At 37.9% G+C, this 16,492-nt stretch overlaps 1 protein-coding gene across 6 annotated transcripts in view; it reads left to right on the plus strand.

The window, feature by feature from the left end:
• The window catches only part of MID1 (midline 1), a 385,559-nt gene that overhangs the window by 283,572 nt on the left and 85,495 nt on the right, over nt 1-16,492 (plus strand). For all 6 annotated transcript variants that reach the window (XM_011950898.1, XM_011950894.1, XM_011950895.1 and 3 more), the window contains one exon: nt 14,731-14,826. In XM_011950898.1, the coding sequence (XP_011806288.1) occupies nt 14,731-14,826 (96 nt within the window). The remainder of the gene's footprint in view (nt 1-14,730; nt 14,827-16,492) is intronic.

Here is a 16,492-nt window from a genome sequence, read left to right on the forward strand (position 1 = left end):
AAATAAATAAATAAATAAATAAATAAATAAATAAATAAATAAATAAATAAATAAATAAAAGATGGGAAGGTGGGGATAAATTTCAAAGGAACAGATGATGCAGTTGGGAAAGTTGAGTTTAAAATAACAGGGGACTAGCAAAACTGAAAGTTGGTATCGAACTGGTAGTGAGAGACCAAAGATTAAGTCAGAGTTGAGATCTGAGATCAAAATCTGAATCGTATCAGGACAGAGGATGGAGTTAAAGCTGTGAAAAAGAATGCCATTGCTGATGGAATATGTACATATGAAGCCACTGTTTTATTATAATTGTTTGGGTAGAACATGTTCTGGTGGAAAACTCACTTGCAGTCAAAATTGCGCAGTGCTGAAGTCAGCCTTTAATTATAGTAAATGCTTTCGATTTGAAAATTTGTTCATTACCTGTATCAGTGATACTTTATTCAAATAAAAACAGCACACTGGAGAAAGATAACAGTTGTGGAAGGCCAAAAGTCTTCTCTATGATTTACTATCACCATTTAATTATTGAGCTGTCTCTGATGTCATCTGACACTGCCTCCCCAGAGTGTCCTATCACAGTGATGGACCAAGGTCACAGATATTTGGAAATCAAATGATGAAAGTCACACTAAAAAGTCCTGAGAGCAAAGTTTAACGTGTTTGCTTTCAGCTTTGTATATTTCGTGTCAACTGAATTTTGAATTTTGAGGCAGTACACTGACTCCAACCAATGGTTGGGGGGGCATTATTTTTTCATCGTAAACAGATGAGTCTGGGTCCTCTACTGGCTGGTTGCCCTCTCCCCCTTTCAACACCACTTAATTTTTTTTTTTAAGAACAACATTTATAAGTAATCAAGAATACATTGGTAGCAACTTCAGCATGACTGTGTTTTTGTGTGTGAGAGAGGGGCACATTGTGAACATCTGAGTTCTATCTTAATTTTTATTAGAAAAAGCAATTTAGAACTGCCAGTCAGATGGGTTAAAAAGCACGGCTGATCAAGGTGCAGCATCCATGCCTGAACCTTCTGTGTGGCATGACATTGGCTCATAACCCCCTTATACCTTCTCTAGCTCTCTCTTCAATTCTGCTTCCTGTTCCCCAGTAGAGACTGAAGGAACTCGGGAAAGGCCCAAGAATGGGACCTGATTACAAAGCCTGAGCAAGTAATACAAGCCTGAGCACAAAGTGTCCACAAGAAAGGGAAGGTGGGGAGAGAAGCAGAGCAATTGCTTACTTCCTACTTAGCTTCTCCTCTCTTTCTCTTTTCCCAGGGGAAGGTGCCCAACAATTTGTATTTTTAACCAGCTCCCCAGGTGACTGCTGTGGCTGGGCCAAGCTACATTTTGAGAACTCCTGGTCTACCTTCTAGATTCTACAGAAAAGACGAGACTTTGCAATTTGTAATTGTTATAACTGGCAAGTCTCCTTCTACTTCTCTGAGTATTGGGCAGTTTTCTCTCACTAGGTTAAAAGCAAATGGCTTGGTTTTTAAAATTTTTTGAAAGTAACATTTATTATTTGACTTCTGCTTTAGTAACACATTGTATATGTAAACTCAAATATAGTTCAGGGAACTGAGAGCTAGTTCACTTCCAAAATACAGTGACCCATAAATTGTCTTTAGTCATGTATAAACAAATGAATGCTATTGGGAAAATGCCTTAGTAAATATTTTGTAAAACACAGCAAATTAAATCACTTTCTAGAAGTGATTTAATTTGATTTAATTTCTTTTTTTTTTTTTTTCAGGCAGGTGGCCATCAATCAAAGTAGCAGAATACAAGGTGTGGTTTTCTTTGTTTTTGTTTTGTTTTGTTTTATTTGAGGCAGTGTCTCCCTCTGTTGCCCAGGCTGGAGTGCAGTGGCACGATCATGGCTCATTGCAGCCTCGACCTCCTGGACTCTGGCGATCCTCCTGCCTCAGCCTCTGGAGTTGCTGGGACTACAGGTGCATGCCACCACGCCCAGCTAATTTAAAGTTTTTTTGTGTGTGTGTGACAGGGTCTCCCTATGTTGCCCAGGCTGGTCTCAAACTCCTGGACTCAAGTGATCCTCCAGCCTTGGCCTCCGAAAGTGCTGGGACAGGTGTGTGTCACTGTGCCCAGCCTCAGAATACTTTATCACTTTGGTTTCCAAATATTGGGAATATTTTGCAATTTACCTTTTAGACTAAACAAGGCTTCAGGGCAATGCTCTTGCCTGAGTTGACCTTTGAAAGTGAGTAGAGGAGTAAATCTATTCTTTTGTCATCAGAATTTGTTTTTAATGTTTTTCCTATATATTTAATTTCATGTGTAAAAATATTGTTGAATTATAAACATCTGTAGTACACTTCTGTTGTGTTTCTGGTGAAAGTAACTACTGTTAAGAGCAACAGACCAAATTTGTGTACAAATGCTTTGGCAAATTAGAAATTGAGGTGACCATTCAGTAGTTCATTTTAGGCATTGGGAATACTTGAATGCAAGAAAGCATTCCCTTATATTTTCAAGTATAAAAAGTCCACTAAATTCCTTAACAGCAACAATCAGTGTTTCCCTGCTAAGCACTGTTTTAATAAAGTTCCTGAGATTTTCTATGATAAAATCACATAATTTATACTTCTACATACATCTATATATAATTTTATTCCTGTACTTGTTATATACATATAAGCTGCATTACAAATATATTTTATTCTGCATAAATCCTAAAGTATAAAAGTAGTAAATTGAGAAAATTATTAATTTTCCTTCACTGTATCACAGAACCTGTTTCTCCATTTTGAGCAATGGTTCTCGAACTTGGATGCACATTGGAATCTCCTGGGTAGCTTTCACAAATCCTACTCCCTGGACCTCACTCAGGCGAAATTATTTATACTCTCTGGTTGGGAAGGGAGGATAGATCCAGGTGATTGCCATGTGCAGGCCAGAATGGGAACTACTCCCCTAGTAGACACTCCTCATCTTCTTTCCTTCCATGATTTCCACATTTCTTTCAACTCAATCAAAATCATCTTGAATAGACAAAGGCAGTGTCAGTCCTACTGAAGGTTGAGGAAATGACTGAGTAAAGATGAAGAAGTCAGGGGCAAAGGATTCAATGAATTTTAAGAATTTGAGATTCAAACTTCCTAAAACTTAGGCAAGGATCTGTTTTTGAAGGTTACTCAGAGCTGAAAAACAATGTCATACTTTCATATTCTTCTTTGATTCTGTAGGATGTCCCAAATGGGGAATTCTCTTACATAATATTGATTTTTGTAAATTCCTAACAGATCGTACCCACTTTGGATGGAATGGAATTTTAATCTATTTTTTGAGCCAAAGAGTGTGACCTCCCTTGGCCTTAAATTTTTTTTCTACCACACATGTGGGGATATGAGTATTGTGAACACTGCGAACCTTTCCTGTGAATACCGCAAATTCAAGAACAAAGCTGATCATGTATTGAATTTTAATAATCATTTTCAGCAGCTGATCCAGAAAAGAGCATTTTCTTCTAAGACCTAAAAAATTTGGAAGATAAATTCCTATAGAAACAAAACAAATCATACTTATCTATTCAAAATTATTAGATCAAACACTTTCAACTATTTTAGCTTCAAATATGTTTAATATATTCAGTTTAACTGACATGAAGTACCTGCAGAATGTGTGGTGGTGTCTTAGAAAAAGATTTGGTTCCCACAGTATCTGAAAAACAAAAATGTATTTTCTTCCATCCAAGGCTAAGCATCCACTATGAGACTAATTTGACATTCAGGTCTGGTAAAAATGCTTGATGGTATCAGTTAAAACCCTGTTGAAGTAGGAAGACCAGAACATGTTCATTAATGAGTATCTGGCAATGTTATCATCTACTTAAGGTGGAAGAAAGGGGATAAGATCAAAATTGTTCAATCCCTGAGTAATGGAGGAAGAGGAAGTAAAGCTTGAAGGGACCTATACAGACAGCATGTATGACATCCATCAATATCAGGGAATTTTATAGACATTAATTATCCAGTGCTCTACACCCTCCCTGCCTGCCTTTTAAGGTGTATTTTATGATTGAGGGGGAAAAAAAGACCAGGAAAATAGAATTGAGGGAGATAGCAATCAATGAGTAATTCCATATCCAATTGACACTTAAAACTCAGTGCTTTATATATTTATTTGCAGAGTAGAAGGAACTAACTAATCCTCGTGCTGTGCCTTCCTTACTCACTTTTGACCATGTTTTTGCTATAGCAACCTTGATCCAATTGAAGATTGTCATTTCTTACTCTTCCTCAGTTTGAAGCTTCTGCTTTCCTGGACAAAAGACACAAATAAAACAGGAATTTATTCAATCATTGCATTTTATCCATAATTTAAGGCATCTTATCTATAATTCTTTTTCTGAGTTAAAATTTATTTTGTTGGTTAACAAAAAGAGTCTTTAGAATTTTGAGTACCTGAAGGATTGGAATTTGAGGCATCCCCCTACACTCCCATAGTAGGTGTTGAAAATGTTAAGTGAATTGAATTATATTGAAATTTTTAAATGACTTGGAGCAACAGGAAAAAAAATGTATAAATTAATTAAAAAGTATTTGGACTTTTTTTTTTTTTTTTTGCCGTTCCCATGGATACCAGGGATTTCTTTTCTTTTCTTTTCTTTTCTTTTCTTCCTTCTGTCTGTCTTTCTTTGTTGGATTATTAAAAAAAGAAGGTTGTTTTTTAAATAAGGAAAACAATTTTCTACAAATGGCCAGATAGCAGATATTTTGGTCTTTGTAGGTTCAAGTCCTCAACTTTCTCATTGTACTGTGAAAGCAACAGTAAACAATAATTTATGGCTACAAAAATGTGAGTTTTGTATACTTTTCATGTGTCACAAAATGTTATTTTTTTTTATTTTTAAAAAATTATTTAAAAATGTAAAAACGAGGCCGGGCACGGTGGCTCACACCTGTAATCCCAGCACTTTGGGAGGCCGAGGCGGGTGGATCACCTGAGGCAGGAATTCAAGACCAGCCTGAGCAACATGGAGAAACCCCGTCTCTGCTAAAAAATATGAAAATTAGCTGGGCATGGTGGCACATGCCTGTAATCCCAGCTACTCGGGAGGCTGAGGTCAGAGAATCGCTTGAACCCAGGAGATGGAGGTTGCAGTGAGCCGAGATCACCCCATTGCACTCCAGCCTGGGAAACAAGAGCGAAACTCCATCCCCCAAAAAAAAAAGGAAAAATCATTCTTAGCTAGCAAGCCACACAAAAACCGGCAGCAGGCAAGATTTGACCTGTGGACCAACCATAGTTTGTCAACCTCTGGTTTAGGACATTGAATATCTTCCTGATTTGAAAGTTTTCACTTGAGCAAAAATAATTAACTACTATTAGTCTGTTTTACAATATTCTCTTCACCATGTAATTCTTAACTGGCAAGTAGATTGCCTCTTTTGTTTTATTTATTTATTTATTTTATTATTTTTTTAAGAGACAGGGCCTCTCTCCGTCCCCCAGGCTGGAGTCCAGTGGTGCAATCATAACTCACTGAAGTATTGAACTCCCAGGTCAAGCAATCCTCCCTCCTCAGCCTCCTGAGTAACTGGGATTACAGATGTGCACCAGCTGTAGTCTACAAATTTAACCTGTACCCAATCCTTGGCTTAATATTAATTTTTAATTTTTAAAAACGTTTTTGTAGAGATGGAGTCTCACTATGTTGCCCAGGCTGGTCTTGAACCCCTGGCTTCAAGCAATCCTCCCGCCTTGGCATCCCAAAGTGTTGGGATTACAGGCATGAACCACAGTGCCCTGCCTGTTCCCTCTTTTGATATTGCTATTGCAGCCTAGAGTACTGTGTTGAGAAGGATTCAGAAGTTGAACAGGGGCAAATGAGCAGAGAGGGCAGACAGAGAGTTGCCCAAATGGACCATCCACAGCTCTTCTACCTGTGTTATAGTCTTACAAAATGCTTCCTTTATGTCCTGCTGATAAAAGTTATAGACTTATTCTTGAAGCATTTTTCTGCAGGCATAAATTTTCTAACTGAGATCATTGTTTTTAAGTTAGAGAATTTGAAAGGATTCTAGTAGTACAGCTTCATGTGATATCCATTCTCAAAACCAACAAATGTATTTATTGGTTATTTGCTCACCTCTCTTATTATAGGCAGAAATGGGGCTGGGGAGGAGAAGTGAACAAAAAAGGCCATTCACATCTCTAATACTTGGAAATAACTAGTCATCATTGGATCTGCTAAAATTATAACTAAATGAATAGAACTATACTAAGATATCTATTTATCTCCATTAAAATAAAAGCTCTTGTAGACCATACACAGTATTTAAAAGTTATTCTCTGTATGTTATTGACTACCAGGTTAGAAAAATAAACACTGAACTCCTAATGATGGAATTTATAAATATATGGAACAGATTCTGTGGTGTTAATATAGAAATTTCAAATAAAACCTGACAAGGTAAATACTGTATCACATATCAAAATGGCTTAAATTGTAGTCCATGGAATACTACACTTAAATTTATATGCAGATTGTATTTTATTAGGTTTTTGAAGTTCCCTGGGTGGCCTGTCTTGCCAGGGCATTTGGAAATGGTAGCTATTATAACCAATGAAAAAAAGGCATTAAAAAATTAAAACAACCTAAATTACATGTATTTGTGGTCTGTTGAGTCAAACCTGAAGATAGTCTCAGACTCCTGCAGTGTAATTAAAACATCTTTAAAATTTAGTTACGTATAAAGAATTTATGCTTTTATACGGGTGGCATGTGTTAATACGGGTGTGTTTTCATATTAACTATTGTGATTAAAGTTTCTTAGAAGAAAATATATGGGTTGTGGCACTTGACGTGTCCATATCCTGATCACACTGGAGTCATGGTGTTGGGTGCCAAGGCTCCAAACGCAGTTGCTGAATGTCACTCTGAATATTGTGGAATGAAACAAGCCAGATCTGTGTTTGCCTTGAAAGGTATCCAGACCTAATATTATACTTTAAAGACATTCTGAAGTATTGACTTCGGAATAAGAGCAAGCATTCTTTAAGTCCTGGGCAAACCCAAAAGGAATTACTGAAATCTCATGTTTCAAGCATACATTTTAATAGTAGTACTCAATGACAAGTCATTAATTCCCTGCAACCTGACTCTTAGGTTCAGGTCTCCAAAGGCTAAAATTAGGGGCATCTGTCTGCTTCCCTTGCTGTTTGATTGGGTATCACTGTATGTAGGAGTACAAAGCTCATCTGTTAAGTTGGACTTACTATTCTCTGCTGGTGTCCATATCCATGCCTAAAGGCTCATATCGAGATTGGTATAAAATCAGCTGTCCCAACATGAATCGTTCAATTATCAGCTCAAATAAGCCTTACTAAAAACTACCTAACATGAAGGAGGTTGACTGTGGCTCTGTGAAGATGCATCCAAAATGTGTGCATTAAAAATAAAAACGGTAAGAAAAATTAATCACCCTTTTTGCATAAAGTAGGTAAGGAAGTCTCATTCTTTAAGCAACTCATGTTTTATAACTTTGCCCTCCACAAATTTGACCTATACCCAATCCTTGGCTTAATATTAAAACAAAATCTGCCCACTGGTATCCTTGCCTTTTATAAGGACCATTTTGAATTATTTGTATTTCTTTTCTTTGGTGGTGGTGGTGGGAGGGTAGTATTGAATGCCACCAAGTCGTAACACATTTGCTAAAACCTCACAGAATAAGGGCACTACGAAAAAAATCACTTGGGGAAAAGGTAATGAATTAAGGCTGGGAGCAACTTGACTTTGGGTTTGGATAGAAGTTGAAATTGATGGGTTAGTGATAATTGCTGTATCATTGCTCTATTTTTATAAATCCTGGTTTGTAAAAATTTGTTTGATAGTGTTATATTTGCCTTCACAGAAGTCATGTGGTCTGGACAGGGTTATATAACATTCCTCAAAAATTCTTCTAAACTCTCAAGGCCTTCTTCTTGGGGTCAGACTCAACTGTACCAATGACAAAAGCCTGAAAGCATGGAAGACTTCTATTGTTTAGCAAAGCTGAGAGAAGACATTGTCTTAACAATCTATACTAGTTGTTAAATTAACTAATTAGTTGATTTACTACATTGGATTTCAGAAGGGTTGTCCAATGAATATCCAGTTTTCCATACTAATTGGAAATATCATTGAATATTTAAGTGTGTACAGTGGGAAGGGACTAAGCAATGATGGGTATACAGCAAGTACTCAATAGATACTATGGTTTTATTATACTCTTTTTTTACTGGTAGAATGTTCTGCTATGCACATCCATTCCAGGCAAAGGGAAGAGACTGCGCCCAGGCCCAGACCCAGAAACAAGACTGGATCCCTAAAACAGCTTGTTCACAATGGCAGGAGCCCAGCACAGGAGTGGGGAAAGTAGAGGAAAAGAGGTATGAGTAATACTGACCACTAAAGGAAAGGGACTTACCCATTCAAACTAACAGATGAGAAGGGCTTCATGGGCGAGATGACAATAAATAGTAGCATTAGCATTCGTTGATATTTAGGACATTACACAACACTTAGCCTAAAACAGGGACCCGCAGTCCAGATGGGAATTCTGACAATAATCACATCATGAGAAGGCTGAGCAAATTGGATTCAGTGTTTTTGGAAAATGTAATCTTAGGGGGAAATATATTCTTGTAGCTGTGTACTACTAAACTGAAAATCTACGGAAGAATTCATTTATGAAATGTGTGGGCATGCTTTTAATTTGCTGGTGGTTTAAATATTTTATTAACTGTATGCGCATGCTTTTAATTTGGTTGTGGTATAAGTGTTACAAATTAAGCTTTTTTTAAAATCAGTCTAAACTCCAAACTTGAAAAACAAGTTTTTTATTTTATTTAACAAGCACCGGTACAACACATCGTGAGCCAGGTGCTCCTCCTAGGGCTTGCACATATCTCCTCCTCTAATCATCTTGACAGGCCCATGAGGAAACTAAGGCACAGAGGTTAAGAACTTGTTGAAGGTCTCAGAGCTAGGATTTCAAACCAGGCAGACTGGCACCAGGTTCTGTGTACTTAACCATTATGCTCCTTAAATTAGAATATCTACGAGTCAAAATGCTGTTAAATTTTCTTCAGATTATTGTGGATTCTGTCAAGCTAAGCTTTCTGGCCATAAGTGAAAGTGCTCTTAGCATCTTGTACAGAAAGAATTCTTTCTAGAGGTTCATGGAGTAGCATCTATTTCAGACTTACACAAAAGGTTTGGAACAAATGTTAGTGTTTAACAGAAGCAGATGTTTATCAGTGGCCCAGATAATGTTATTTTGATTTTTACCTTCTAGACTGGTGGCGTGGCAAACAACAGTTATGGGTCAAATTTCACTCACCACTTGTTTTGGTAAATAAAATTTCATTGAATACAGACCTGCCCACTCATTTACATATTATCTATGGCTGCTTTCATGCTAAAACAGCAGCAGAATTGAGTCATTGTGTCCAAGAACATATGGCCAATAAAGCCTAAAATATTTACTACATGATCTTTTGTAGCAAGTTTGCCACCCCCTGTTCTAGACCAGCGAGGTAACCACCAGCCAGATGTAGCTCCCAAGTGTTTGAAATAGGGCTGGTTTTGAGTTGAGATGTGTCATAAGTGTAAAACATATCAGATTCCAAAGACTTAGTAAAAAGAAAGAAAAAAAAATGTAAAATACCTCATCAGTTTTCAAATATTGATTGCAGGTGGAAATGACAATTTTATTAAAATTAACTTTACTTGGTTCTACTTTGTTAATGTGACTACTAGAAAATTTTGAAATGTGACTCACATTTGTGGCTCACATTAGGTTTCTATTGACACTGCTGATCTACAGCCTGGAATTTGGAGGATATGTGACCTCTAGAAAAAGCAGAAAGAGGAAAGATGGGGGAAGAGAGAAAACAACCTCTTGTGTTTTCAAATGTCTTTCTAAAGTAATCCAGTCTTTTCTGATTGGCTCTTCCTCATAGGAAGGCATACTCAAAAATGGGTTAGGTGGTCTATGGAAATGATCGTAGATGAGTTCTCCCAGAAGCAGACTCTGAGAATTTGAATTGGGAGGTGATCCAGGAAGCACCTGGAGGGAGAGGGGATGCAAACAGGAAAGAGAACGAAGAGGAAAGAGGGTTAATGAGCAGGTTGTTGCTGTGGACCCATGTGCTGCCTCCCAATGGCACCCTGTGGGAGATTTTGTAGACAGAGGCTCAGAGTGGTTCCACCAAGGAGGTGAAAAAGCTGGGCAGTGTATCCACCAGTTGCCAGTAATTGCCACTTGAGGGCTGCTCCTAGGGGCATCAGCTTCTTCTTACTCTCCCCAGCACCTGCCTTGCCTGAAGCCAGGTAAGACCCTGGGGTGAAAAGGCACAGGTGCTTGCAGGAAAAAGCCATGAGCAAGCTGGAGAATGGTACCTGCCAGAGGCACAGGGTTGGGCCCTTCTAGTGTCTGGAACTGTGTCAAAACTAAATGTTCCATCTTATAATTCATAATTTCAACAAACATTCATGTAGTTCTCTGATGAGTGTGTTCATTTCCTCATTCGATCTTAACAATTGTATAGATAGGTAGATTTATCATTATCCATACATTATGGATGGGAAAACTGAGCCCAAGACACTTCCGGTCATTTGCCCAAGAGAGTCCAGCTGGGATGGTAGCCCCAGTCTTCTCCCTCTGCATATGTGGTCACTCATGCCTGACTCCTTGAATTTCTACAAAACTTGGCTTGATTAAGGAGATGTCAATGTATTGATGTTTTCAAGGTGATAACAGGAAACTAAAACCAATTTTTCTTGTGGTCTGTAGAATTTTTTTAGATATCCATAGGGCAGTGTAGAAACTGGTATCTACTTAATCCCATGACTTTTATATGGAAAAGTATGATCTCTGTTTTGCACAAATCACAATCAAAATCAAGAGGTTATGGAGCCTGCTGATCACTACCACACAGGATGTTAGTGATAGAGTTAATTTCCAGAAAATCTTCAGAGAAGTCCCTGTAGTGGAACCTTATGGGTGCCTGGCTCATTAAGGACTGGATTTTGTTACCTTCCCATTACCCAGGTTCCCTTCAAAAGTGTTGTCAGCCCCTTTGGTACCACTTGGAAACAAGTCTCTCTCCCAGCTTAATTTCCCTTTATTATGCTTCTAACTGACTTGGTAATTCTTTGCAGACTTCAGTAACACTTGTACTATTTAAATTTGAATAACCCCAAAGGATCTGGATAGGTCAATGTGTTTAAACCACAGGCTTTAGTCTATGTATTAACTGATTAAAAACAGATTTGATGCATGATGTATACTTAATAAAGGGAGGGGGAAGCAAGCAGATGTTTGTAAAATCTCAATGTGTTGGATTGCATTTCTTTGACCCTCTTTTGCTGACTAGCTTTAGAAAAGTCATACTTATGACAGTTGAATTGTAAACAGTTAGATGATGTATTTGCCTAGAAATTTCCTGCTGTGAAGGGTCAGCCAAAAAGAAAAGTATCCCCTAGTATTAACATACCAAAAAAGTTGACAAATATACCTTATAATAGGTATGTCTATATCAAGGACATTGAAGAATGGGATGCTTCAAAATCATCCTCTAGTCTCTGACCATAAAGTGATTAGCAGTTGCAATTCATTTAATCCAAACAGTAAAAAAAAACTTTGGCTTTTGTTGTTATTGTTGTTAAAAGCAAGTTTTTCTTTGATGCAAGCATAAGATCAAGTTGTACATAGATCACTATGTCTAGTTCATTCTCTGACTCTTCAGCCTCTTGTATCCCATTCTTTAAGTGAAAAAGTTATTTTTCTCCTTTAAAATTGTCACATTTGAAATGTTTTGAGTATTTCCAAGACAGAATTGAAGGTTTCTTGTTGGTTTTCCAGTCCAGATGAAACGTGCACAAAGCCTTCCTCTGAATTTTGAACACATGAGAATTACAGAGAAAACATTTTAAAATGTATTTTAATGAATACATAACCAAGCGTAAACATATGTGAAAAGCCTCCAAGGACCGGAAATGAAAGAAAGTGTAAAGTGGTGAGGGAAGACTGACACTGGGCTACTCCCAAGAAGTGGAGATGACATGGGGCAATGGTGACTTCAGTAGACACATAGGGAAGTGAACATCACATGTGGCAAGAGCCTTGTACACCTGGAGGCCAAGACCCCCCCATGCATACACTGGACTCAAAGGGAACCTGACATCTTATCTGGAATTGAAGTCAGACACAGAACTCTCATGGAAGGAAGCAGAGGCACTGAGTCAAAGTAGGATCTGTGCCTCTGTTGCACACGAGTGCCTTGTGGGAGCGTCCTCTTTGGGAAAAGAACCTCACGCCCTAACCTCAGAATATGCTTCTCATCTGGCTGGACTATGTCAATCCCCAAATCACAGCACAGGGAGCAAAGTTTACATTGTATGAGCTGTCAGACAAAAATTACAAGACAAAGATAAAATCAGATCCTTGAGAAATATTCAACAAGCACAGGGAAATACAGAATTGTCTTTTCTCAAAAGAGCTTAAGAATAAGTAAGTTTAGTTGTCTTGAGATTATGGAGAAGAGAATTGTGTTTTTGTAATAGGAACAGAAAGAAATTCAATAAGAAAAGGGAGATGTGATAAAGAACCTACTAGAAATGCAAATGCATTCGTTAAAAAATTTTAAAAACAGTCAACACCAGATTAATAAGTTTAACTTGTTTTAAAAATAACCAGAAAGTTCTGCTTTTGACATATGCATTTTAAGCCTTAGATAAAAGTGGTTCTTTTCCTTAATACACTTTTCTCAATAAAAAATTTAGGGAAGTAGAATGAGCTAAAATTTTCATAAATAAATTTTACAGCATAATGAAACATTGACACCTTTATGAACTTGTTAGTTTTCAAAATCCCTCAAACTCTTTCTAAATCCTCTTTCTCGGATGACATTATAAATTTGAGGTCTGTTTTCTTTTCCATGAAATTTCCTGTTGTTCCATATCTTTGCCATACTTGTGGAACTGTCTATATGCTAAAACACAGTTTCCCTGATCTTTTGCCCTCTCAACCTCTCTGATGTTGGCATATGACATTGTTCTATTCCCTGCCCATGGAAGATTCTTCTTTCCAAGAAGTTTCCACTGTTGTGCAACAAAAAACCCCTGGACATCCTTTAAGCCTCAGCTGCAAGACTTGGCCCTCTTGGAAACCTTTAACCAGCAGCCATCAACTCTTCCCCTTCTCTTGTTTGTAGCATCTTTCTCCCAGTTTGTACAGCCATCTGTTTCCTTGTGGACAGGGAGTAGATATCAATATTTTTATTTTATTTCCCCACTGTCTCTTTCAGAGTCTGGCATATTATAGAAGCTTAATAAGTACTTGTTGTGTGAACACATAAGTAAATGAATGAATGGTAGGAACACATAAGTAAATGAATGAATGGTGTAAATCAAGCTTGTCCAACACACAGCCAGCAAGGCCACCTGCGGCCCAGAAGTGCTTTGAATGCAGCCCAACACAAATTCATAAACTTTCTTAAAACATTATGAGATTGTTTTGTGATTTTTTTTTTTTTTTTAGCTCATCAGCTGTCATTAGTGTTAGTTATTTTATGTGTGGCCCAAGACAATTCTTCCAGCGTGGTCCAGGGAAGCCAAAAGATTGGACACCCCGGGCAATCAAGAGCATGTGAATGAGAAGGAACAGAAATCTTAGTGTGTCTTACCCAGAATAGAGAGTTATTGTGTTTGAAAATAGGATTAAATAGTCAATCCAGAGAACTTTAAGTTTGATGCTCTAAAGGAATAGGAAATAATTCTAGAGTCTTATGCAGGATAATGAGTGGTAAATATAGTGTTCAAAGAAATTTGATCTGGCATTAATGGACAAAGAATAGAAGCGTGAACAATAAAATGTACAATTGTGTGTTGGTATCCATAAGGGATTAATTTCAGGGTCTCTCATAGATACTAAAATCATGGACGCTCAAATCCCTAATATAAAATGGCCTGTTATTTGCATATAACCCAATCACAAAAAGATAGCGTATATTACCTAATACAATGTAAATACTATGCAAATAGTTCTATTGTTTAGGGAATAATGACAAGAAAAAAGTCTGTACATGTTCAGTACAGATGCAGTCATCCATTTTTTTCCAAATATTTTTGATCTGCAACTGGTTGAGTCCAGGTATGTGGAACCCAGTGGATACGGAGAGTCAACTCCACCACAACTGACCAAATGTGTGTGTGACGAGGACTTATCATAAATGTCTATAAATGACCTTACTGTCAGCAAGAGCTAAACAATTCAAACCTTCCTCCAAGAGATTAGCCTCAGCCTGCCCATAAAAGGATAAATCTGAAAAATCCAATGGTAGTTGATTTGATGTGGAAATAGATTCCTTATATTATTGCCAGCTCTGATTTAAATAAAGGGATAGAAATCCAATTACCTCCTTTCTCCCTAGGTCATGACCTAGAGAAAACCTATAACTAATTATTCTGTTAAATATCCCTGAGTTAGTGCAAGAAGCAGGAACAAGAAGAATAAAGTCTGAGCGTGTCTAAAAGGTTCTTTTAAATGCAACTTTTGAAAATCCAATTTAAATCTATAAATACTTGAAATTATGTTGATTTCACTAAGGTTTCTGAAAAATGTATCAGTTTTTCCTGAGTATGAGTAATTTTGTATATCAAGTACAAAAGTATGCAGAATAATATTTTTCCTTTTTTTTTTTTTTTGAACAGCAAAACTTAGAGAGTAACCTCACCAACCTTATTAAGAGGAACACAGAACTGGAGACCCTTTTGGCTAAACTCATCCAAACCTGTCAACATGTTGAGGTGAGTATCTCTGTATTTCTGTATGGTATGTTTCGTATGGAAACTGCCAGATCAAGGTTTTGATATCCTCATGCTTTATAATTTTAAAACAAGAATCTTTCTTAAAATTAATTATTTTGCAAAAGCCAAAATAAAAGATGGATGAAATTAAAAGGAATCAGAACTTCAGAGAATCTCTCCCATCCAGGGCTGCCTCCCATTCCCATTATAGCTCTCCCTGATCTAGCATTACATAGCAGTCCTAATGTTGTAGATTTTAATTGCCCTTACAAAGAACAGTCAAAAAAGGTATTGTAATAGTGTACTAGGGCTGCCATAACAAATTACCACAAACTGGGAAAGCATAAAACAAGAGTAATTTATTCTCTCAGTTTTGGAGGCTAGAAGTCTGAAATCAAGATTTTGACAGGGCCATGCTCCCTCCAGATGTTCTAGGGGAGGATCCTTCCTTGCCTCTTCCCATTTTCTGGTAGTTGCAGGCAATTCTTGGAGTTCCTTGGTTTGCAGCTACAGCACTCTCAACTCTGCCTCTGTTGTCACATTCTCCTGCTGTGTCTCTGAATTTGCGTCCAAATTTCCATATTGTTATAAAGAGCCCACCCTACTCCAGCCTTACCTCACTTTAACTTGATTACACCTGCGAAGACTATTTTCAGGTCAGGCATGGTGGTTCACACCCTGTAATCCCAGCACTTTGGGAGGCTAAGGCAGGAGGATCGCTTGAGCTCAGGAGGCCAGCCTGGGCAACATGGCGAAAACCCATCTCTTCTAAAAAATACAAAAAAATTAGCCAGGCGTGGGAGCACACACCTGTGGTCCCAGCTACTTGGGAGGCTGAGGTGGGAGGATAACCCAAGTCTGGGAAATCGAGGATGCAGTGAGCTGAGATTGCACTACTGCACTCCAGCCTAGGTGACAGAGTGAGACCTTGTCTCAAAAAAGAAAAAAAAAAACAAAGAGTCTATTTTCAAATAAGGTCCCATTTACAGGTACCAAGGGTTAGGACTTGAACATATCTTTTTTTACGGACACAATTTAAGCCACTGCAGATGTATATTAATGCATCTTAGTTGTCAGATGTGTTTCCATGAAATAAACCACAATTGCAACAATAGCAGAATCTGCAATGACTCTACACTGCATAAGGAAAAAATAGATGCCACTTCCTTTATGTATGTGATTTTCAAAGTCCTCTTCCATCTTCTCCCAAACTGTCTTTTTTACCACTCCACCCCATGAACTGAAACTAAACAATTGCCATTCACTACACTTTTAAGCCTTCTGGCCCTTAACCAAGCAGTTCCCTCTGCCTGGTAGGCCAATCCCTCCAACCCATGTCTATTTGTCAGAGTGCTTCCTGTGTACCCTCCAAGTCCTAAGTCAAGGGGCACTTCAGTTGTGAATGTTTCTGTGGTTCCCGGGACCAGAGTCATCGCCCCTTTCTCTGAATCACATAACATTTTATGATATCGTATATGTGATTCAGAGAAAGGAGAGATGTCCCCACCCCAATCTCATGTCGAATTGTAATCCCCAGTGCTAGAGGTGGGGCTTGGTGGGAGGTGTTTGGGTCATGGGGGCAGATCCCTCATGACTTGGTGCTGACTCCATGATGAGTGAGTTCTCACAAGATCTAGTTGTTTAAAAGTGTGTGACACTGCCCCCC

Source organism: Colobus angolensis, unplaced genomic scaffold (genome assembly GCF_000951035.1).
Source record: "Colobus angolensis palliatus isolate OR3802 unplaced genomic scaffold, Cang.pa_1.0 Scaffold310, whole genome shotgun sequence".
NCBI classification, from domain to species: Eukaryota; Metazoa; Chordata; class Mammalia; order Primates; family Cercopithecidae; genus Colobus; species Colobus angolensis.